Here is an 8,789-nt window from a genome sequence, read left to right on the forward strand (position 1 = left end):
CAGTAAAATTCCACGAGAATCCACGATTTTCAAGGGCAAAAATGAAATTCCCTGAGAATTCCAGATTTTCCCAGTACCTACCTTACATGAAATTTCTTGTCTGAAAATCAGGGAAAAGTCATGGAATTTTAGAATTCGAGAATTCGTGGCAACCCCCGTCTTACGATACTTGAGAATTGTAAAAATTAAGGTGCGAATACCGGATTGCAGATATCGATAATGTCGATCTGGTGATGGGCAAGATGATGGAACAGGGACCGGTTTTAATAATTAGCTTTCAATCTCAGCAAATCATGTGCGTGAGAAATTCGAAGAACAAGGTGATCGAGGGAGACCCCGAGAAAGTGATGCGCGTCAATTACGTCTGGGTGCTGTGCCGCGACCGAACGGAACTCAATCCCAAGGCCGCGTGGCGTTTGCTCGATCTCAGTGCCACGAGTTCGGAGCAGTTGGTATAGTGCGCGAACGAAAGAACGTACAGAGAACGCGGGCATAAACTGGATTATGTATTTTTTCAAGAGGAGTTCACACAGCCTCGGCTAAAAGTGAAATCGCGTCGCGCGATAGTGTCATTCATGTGCGTTGCGGTTATCATTAAAAAAAAAAAGTGACGAGCCGAACGTGACGGCAATTCTTCTAACGGTCGTGCTAGGATCACAAACTGATCGTCAAATCTAGCGTACGTAATGCACAGAGTGTCTCCTGTAAATTGGAATGTTTATTTATGTATACAAGATTTTCTCTAGCAACGCAATGCCTGTAAATCTTTAATCGTACGCGATGATCCCAAGTACATACACACGTTGCCAAGTTCACTTGCAAAATTATTATATTTGTAAATGCAATTCGAAATCACTCTTGCGTTACGATCGCATATAAGCTTGCGATATTATTTAAAAGTAGGGCACGATGATTAAAATAATCATCATGCGCGTAACGGAGGTATTGAGTAATTGCCATTTGATTGCGTTTTATCGATCAGCATTGTATACGTTTAACAAATTTTTCGTGCGTTATGTACAACTTTGGACGAAAAACACTGGATAATATTTAGAAGAATTTATATTGCGGATTGGCGAATATTAAAAATATCAATTTTCAATACAATAGTCACATCGTCAACCGTAACAAGACAATTTTTTACATAGACGATAAATAGAGGGGCAGTTGTATATTTTATTGGCGAGATGATTAAAGTGGTATTTTTTGAAATATTAAAATCAACAGCATAAAAAAAAAAGACAATTGGATGACACAGTTAGAGAAGATTGTCAGGAACTAAAAGATATTCCCATCATTCGAAATACGATATTGTAATTCTGTACAGTACGAGATGGATATACACCATCTGTTGTAGTTGGAGGCATATTCAAGTGCAACTGTAATGAAACCATATATATGTATGAATGTATATATGTATACAAGCCGATATTAACGAATGATTATAGTGTACAATGATTAAATTATAAAGAGAGAACTGTTGATTATTTTTTAAAGATTATTATACGAGTTTGAAGCCTGGATCGGTTTGAGTCGAGAGGAAATAAAATAATATCCTGCGAACAGAGAACGGGTGGTCCAGTATCATTTTCCTATTTTAAGATATAAAAGCCATCATCGCGCGATGGAAAAGCGAAATATTTACCACCATTAAGGGGGGCGTCTGGTTCAGGATGCTGAAAAATAGGTGATTTTCGCGAAATTTTTTAACAAAGAAAAGTAAACTTGATCTTTCCACAACTGTACGGATATTTTACTGGATACTTATATTATACAAAAAAAATTTTTAATTTAAAAAATTGAAAACGTCATGGCAAATAAGTGATTAAAACGCCTCGCTACTGGAGTTACAAAATGGCAGGCGAAATAGAGCCGGTAATTTCTGTCCGAAACAAAAAAACCGAAAACATTTTTAATTCGCAACACAAATATAATTGTATAGTCGATGAACTAAGAACACCTTTAAAAAAGTTAATTTAAACAATTTTTATTGCACAAAGTAAAAATTCTTTTTCTTAGTTCATTTAGGATGGTTGACAATAATTTAAATAAAGAGCTTTGAAGTCGATACGTCAAATAGTTCTTTTTCTATTTCGCCCGCCAATTTGTAACTCCAGTAGCGAGGCGTTTTAATCACTTGATTGCCATGACGTTTCTCAAGTTTTTTACATTAAAAAATTCTTTTGTATAATATAAGTATCCAGTAAAGTATCGGTACAGTTATGGAAAGATCGACTTTACTTTTCTTTGTTAAAAAAATTCGCGAAAATCACCTATTTCTCAGCGTCCTAAACCAGACGCTCTCTTTAAGAATAATGAATCTAGACTATATTTTTTTTTTTTTGTTAAATTCATACTCGTGACAGACATACTGTGTTCAACGCAGTTAATGTTGTGAATTAAAGACTCTGTAATCAACGCGTGCTGCCGTTCATGCTCGCTTCGATCTGAGCTTGCTCGCGAACGCGGGACTCTGCGGCTCGGTCAGCTGTTTCGTCGCTTTCACAATGACCGGCGGTTTGTACACCGGCATCGGCCTGGCCTTGGTCTCCGCCTGCTTGCGCAGTCTCGTCTGCATCGCTCTCTCGGACTCGATTCTCCTCCTCTCCGCCTCCTGGCGCTTCGCCTCCTGCTCCATTTCCTTGCGCCTCAGCTTCTCGTCGAACTCTTGCCGCTCCTTCGCACGTTTGTCGGTGTTCAATTCCAACGGATAGGCCTTCAACGGCGGCGCTTTCTGTTTGTCGAGGGCGCAGCCAACGGCGCTCTTCGCCTTCTGCATCACGCTCTTCCTCTCCGTCTTGAGAGAATTGACATTCGGCTCCTTGTTCTCCTGATCGTCCTCCGTCCGCCGTTCGTTCGCGACATTCGTATTCTTGTGATCCTTCGCCAGGAGATGCTCCTTGGACCTACCGCGGACCATCACGGGTTTGAAGATCGGCGCGGGATTCGCGCGGAACACGCGCGCCCGCTTATTCTCCTCCAGCACCTGCTTCACCAGCTGCTCCTTCCGCTCGAACAGCCTCTTCACGTTATCGTCGAAGCTGAATGGGCACGGTTGGACCGGTTTCTTCGTCGCCTGCTGCTGCTGCTGCTGCTTGCCGCCCGGTGTCGGCGGCTTCGAGAAATTCGGCACCGGCCTGGCGTGGAACTCCGCCTTCGACGTGCCGGCCGCCTCCTGCAGACTCTTCAGCCGCTGCTCCTTCCTCAACCGCAGATCCCTGTTGCGCGCCTCGAAGCTAAACGGCACGATGCGCGTCACGTTCTTCGACGCGCCGGTGTCCTTCGGCACGCCGAAGAACGTTATCTCCTCGCGTTCCACGATGATACCCGCGGGATCGGTCACCACCACCTTCGTGACCACGTTCCTCGGGGCGGACGACGACACTCTGTCGCGATGCGACGGCGGCGGGCTTCTAGGCTGGAGCGAGCTCTTCGCGGTGGCGCAAGCCTTCTCGCCTCCGGATTCCGTTGCGGAAGATGCCGCCGCCGTTGGCTTCCTCGCCAGGCTGACGTTGCTCCTCGTCAATCGTGATCCTCGCAGCACGCAGGGCGGTATCGGATTGGCCTTTATCTGATACTTCCTCATCTCCTCCACCTCCAGTTTCTCGCGTTCCTCTCGGCTCAGCACGGTGACGGGACGCGCTCGGTTCTTCGATATGAGCGCCGGCGAGACCGGCACGGTCGGCTTCAGACGACTCTGCGTCAACCTGGACACGTTGAGCGGCATGCTCGCGTTACCCGCCTTGTTGCTCCTGGTGCGGAAACGCTCGGGCGTTTCGGTCTGGAAGCGCGACACCGCCTCCGCTAGGCTGACGTACTTCTTGTTGGCCTGCGACACTCTGCGCTTCTGCAAGCTTCGCCTGTGGTTGTGCCAGGTGAGAACCGAGTGCTTGCTCGAGGAGAGCTGCGCTCGACCGCCCCTCTCGACCGCGGCGTCCACGTCGTCCTGACTGTCCTCTTCCTTGGCCTCTCTATTGCCGTCCGTCGATTCCTCCGACTTATCTTGCGGCTCCTTGTAATCTTCCCTCTCCTCATGTTCCTTGCTGTCTATCTCGTTACACTTCTCAATGTCCTTTTCACGCTTCTTGTTGTCTTCCTCCTCGTCGCCTCGCTTCTCTTCCTCATCATTGGTGTCCGCTGGATCGTTCGATTTCTTGGAAGCGTCGTTCTCCGAGCAATTTTCATTCTGCTTGAACGGAGCGTCCTGACCGACCGGCGTTTCCTTCGCGTTTGCAGACGTGTCGTTACCCGGCATGCGGATGCTCTTGCTAACTTTCACGGATCTCGGTGCGGAATCCTGGCCAGACGGGATGTATTTATTTGGCGCACTGCGACTGCCGATGGATCTGGTCGATTTCGCGATTTTCGACGTGTTCGGCGTCTTGAAGACATCCTTCGACTCCTGGGCGGTCTTGTTCATCGCTTCTCGAGCCTTAAGCGGTTTCCTACAGAGCTCCAGTTTCCTCACCGCGTCGCTGAACACTTGGTCGTAAGTGGTCTCCGCGATCACCTCCTTGTTATTTTTCGGGGACACCACCTTGATGGGGGTGCTCTTTATAACGTCCAAGTCCGCCTGTGCGGGGCACACGACGCACGTCTTGGCCGCGGGCTGAATATTCTCCGCGTTCTCGGACGTGGAGTCGCAGAAGTTCTCCGCACGCTCGTGCACCACGTGCGTCTTGTCGAAGAAATCCGGCAACCGCAACGGACTGCAGGTCTCGGTGAAGTCTATCCATTGTGGCGCATGCAGATCAAGATAATCCCCCATCGTGTCAGTCGAAGCAGAATGTATAAGGTACACGCGAAATATACTGGTATCAAGTCATAAAGAGAGAAAGAATCCCGCTGTGCTACGTCAAAACACGAATGCCATCCAACAGTAGGCTAATGATAGTCTGCAACATAAAAATTTCAAACCTTTACAAGTCATATCTCGGCGATAAAAAGCATTATTCAGAATTAAAAATAACAACAGAAATCGTATTTTATTTAAGCGTACAACTTCTACCTTTTTTTTCTAATTAAATAATATAAATAAATAAATTAAATTAATTATAATTATCTTTGCATTTTAATCATCCTCAAGCTACGACGATTAACATAACAATTCAAGTAAACGCGAGATCGGATATGTTAGTGTTGGAAAAACATAATGTAGATAAAAAATAAATTATAAAATAGGACTAATGACCAAGATTAACAAGTGACAATGTTTATTATAATATTATTGTAAGAAACACAATATAACTAGTTTTGACCTACAGGATGGTTCTTCAAAATGGGGTGGTAATTTAGAGATGTAAAAAAAAAACGTATTTTTTTCTAATAGAAAAAAAAAACATTAGAAAAGTGTTTTATTTCATTGAAAAAATACAAATTTGTTTTTTTTCTATTTACATCTCTAGGTGGTATAAATAATTCTATCGTTAGACAAGATGACTGCCCTGCAGATCAAACGCTTCCAATTGCAATCAGTTATGTCACGTTTGCTTCTTAATATTATAATAAGTTGTCACCTAACGTGGCTCATTAGTCCCATTTGTATTTAATTTTTAATTGTAATCTGGTGAGTCTATACGCTTTAATTTGTTAATTTATATATATAGTATATCAAAACACACAAGAACTGGACAGTAGTTATTTTGAGGCACGTTTCAATCTTATAGTTTACATAAAGTTTTAAATTATTAAAAATCTAAGAAGCAATGTTTACTTGTAAAGATAAATAGTATAACAAGCCAAATAGCCTGGTTTATTAATCTCGTTTGTATTTATCTCTAATTTATAATCTTGTGAATCTATATATCCTTTAATTCATAAATTTCGAACCACACAAGAACTTGACAATTATTTTGAGACTCGTTTCAATTTTATCGTTTACATAGTACATACATAAAGTTTTAACATGTTATAAATTTAAGAAACAATCTCTATACTTTTCAAGATGTATAATACAGCCAAATAGCCTCGCTCATTGGTCTCGTTTGCATTTATCTCTAATTTATAATCTTGTGAATCTATATCTTAAAACATATACTACATAAATAAAAAAAAAGATATACAATATATAAGTAAAATATATTAATATATGTTCTAAGATCTATATCTTTTAATTCGTTAATTTCAAACCACACAAGAACTTGACAATAATTTTGAGACTTTGTTTCAATTTTATTGTTTATATACATAAAGTTTCAAATTGTTATGAATTTAAGAAGTGATTTTTGTACTTAAAAAAAAAAGGCATCTATTCTATTAGTCATCACTCAGAAAAATTAGTAATTAGTTCTTGCAAATTCAACATTGTCGTAGCAGGATCAAAATAAAGGGTTAATACCAGCTAGTACGACATACTTGCATGTAACTTACGTTTGTTATTTACGCCTATCGTCCCACGCAAACAGCTCTCCGTCGAAAGAGAATTCAAATGTGGCACTTCTCTTCACTTCTTCCTGCAAACACCTTATAGTTAACATAAAGTTTTAAATTATTATAAATCTAAAAAGCAATCTTTATACCGGTAAAGATAAATAGTATGGTCCGACTTATTAGTCTCATTTGTATTTAGCTTTGACTTACAATATTGCGAATCTATATTCTTTAATTTATTAATTTAAAATTACATAGTAAATCAAAACAAACAAGAACTTGACAATTATTTTGAGACACGTTTCAATCTTGTTTAGATACACAAAAGTTTTAAATTGTTATAAATATAAGAATAGATCTTGTAAAAGAAATGGAAAGGAATTTGTCATTTCTTCATCTAGCCGAGAGACTAGTAGATTGTTCCTCGACGTAAATGTTGAATCTGAAAAGTTCCCTGCACGAAAAGATATCGAGGAAGATAACAAAATTAAAAATGTCATGTAATAATTCGAAAATACTGCTTGCTCGTCCCTTGAAAACAACCAAATAAAAATAGCATTGTTTTAAAAACGCGAGAAATATCTGCGACTGAGAGAACAGCTCTCTATTCTATTGGTCATCATTTAGGAGAAATTGCTAGATCTTGCAGATTCAACATCGTCGTTGCAGGATCAAAATAAAGGGCTAGTACAACGTACTTGTGTGTAACTTACGTTTGTTATTTACTGTCGTCTCTCGTCCCACACAAACAGCTCTGTTGAGAGAGAACTCAAATGCACTACTTCTCTTCGCTTTTTCCTGCAAACAGCTTATAGTTAACATAAAGTTTTAAATTATTATAAATCTAAGAAGCAATCTTTATACCGGTAAAGATAAATAGTATGGTCCGACTTATTAGTCTCATTTGTATTTAGTTTTGACTTACAATATTGCAAATCTATATTCTTTAATTTATTAATTTAAAATTACATAGTAAATCAAAACACACAAGAACTTGACAATTATTTTGAGACACGTTTCAATCTTATTGTTTAGATACACAAAGTTCTAAATTGTTATGAATATAAGAATAGATCTTGTAAAAGAAATGAAAAGGAATTTGTCATTTCTTCGTCTAGCCGAGAGACTAGTAGATTGTTCCTCGACATCAATGTTGAATCTGAGAAGTTCCCTGTACGAAAAGATATCCAGGAAGGTAACAAAATTAAAAATCATGTAATAATACAACTTGTTCGTCCCTTAAAACAGATAAAAATAAATAGAAATAGCATGGTTTTAAAAACACGAGAAATATCTGAGAGAACAGCTCTCTGTTCTATTGGTCATCATTTACGAGAAATTGCTAAATCTTGCAGATTCAACATCATTCAACATTGTCGTTGCAGGATCAAAATAAAGGGCTAGTACGGCGTACTTGCGTGTAACTTACGTTTGTTGTTTACGTCCCTCGTCTCGCGCAAACAGCCCTCCGTCGAGAGAGAACTCAAATGCGCCACTTCTCCTCGCTTCTTCCAGCGATATCTCTTATCCTCAGCTTTTATCTCCTTAAAATCCTTTGCACTCGACACACAATTAACCCTTCGAAAAGGCGGGAATGTCAGCGAACGTCTCGGCGTTCCGCGAGCGGTGCCAACGACGGATTGGACGTCTGTACGTTGCACACACGTTCAAGTTTGAATCTTTCGGTGCTTCGTCCGGATTGGCTGGCGTTGTTGCTAGCCAGCACGATGCAAGTAGATGCCTGGCCGGGTACGAAGTTTCGCGCACGCGCGTCGCGAGCGCCGATGGTCCAGCTGGAGTAAAAAGAATTAACACCGCGGAGAATATTTTTGTCTTTCTCTGACTGTTTCTAAAAAAAAATTACAAGTACAAATTTCAATACTGGGGTGGCATTCCAAAACGATGCTTCCGAGGAAAATTCTACTAAAATATATAGTATATATACGAAAACTATATAGATTACAGTTTTTAAATAAAATTTTCCTCGAAAGCAATTCGTTTTGGAATATAGCCTAGATATTCATATTTCGTCCTTTCGTTCCGCCTCTTTCCGTTTATTTGCCGAAAACTCACCGGAAAATTGTAATTTATTTCAATTAGCTGCCCCGAATGTAGGATGAATATGCGTTTTCATGAAGCGAAAACATTAAATCTCAAAAATCCCTATGTCGATATATTCTATGCCTGTAACGAAATTCCTGCCAGTGGAAACTTCAAATCATTAATTTCCACGCAACTTAATCCACAGGACTTTGAAAAAATTAGCAGCAGCAAATTATTATACATAATATAAGAAACGCGAAAATTAATAAATTACAACAGAGGGAATTGTAAATTATTGAATTTATAATTTCATTGCACACGCAACACTATATATAAATTGCATTAATTAATGTATCGTCAGTGAAAATTTCAAGTCA

General features: G+C 40.3%; 1 protein-coding gene across 3 annotated transcripts; it reads right to left on the reverse strand.

Annotated features, from left to right (window-relative positions):
* Window positions 1-1,846: 1,846 nt before the first annotated feature.
* On the reverse strand, window positions 1,847-8,050 carry LOC105456375 (targeting protein for Xklp2 homolog). 3 transcript variants are annotated; one of them, XM_011700345.1, is made up of 4 exons: window positions 7,799-8,050; window positions 7,083-7,167; window positions 6,370-6,452; window positions 1,847-4,895 (listed from the first exon to the last, which is right to left on the reverse strand). In XM_011700345.1, exon 4 carries the CDS (start codon window positions 4,766-4,768, stop codon window positions 2,432-2,434), a length of 2,337 nt encoding a protein of 778 aa, XP_011698647.1. In that variant the 5' UTR covers window positions 4,769-4,895; window positions 6,370-6,452; window positions 7,083-7,167; window positions 7,799-8,050; the 3' UTR covers window positions 1,847-2,431. The 3 variants fall into 3 exon arrangements, with proteins under 3 accessions (XP_011698647.1, XP_011698648.1, XP_011698649.1); XM_011700346.1 differs by having other exon boundaries at window positions 6,370-6,462; XM_011700347.1 differs by lacking the exons at window positions 6,370-6,452; window positions 7,799-8,050 and having other exon boundaries at window positions 7,083-7,095.
* Between the last annotated feature and the right edge of the window lie 739 nt (window positions 8,051-8,789).

Source organism: Wasmannia auropunctata, unplaced genomic scaffold (assembly GCF_000956235.1).
Source record: "Wasmannia auropunctata unplaced genomic scaffold, wasmannia.A_1.0 LD335703.1, whole genome shotgun sequence".
Classification (NCBI taxonomy): Eukaryota; Metazoa; Arthropoda; class Insecta; order Hymenoptera; family Formicidae; genus Wasmannia; species Wasmannia auropunctata.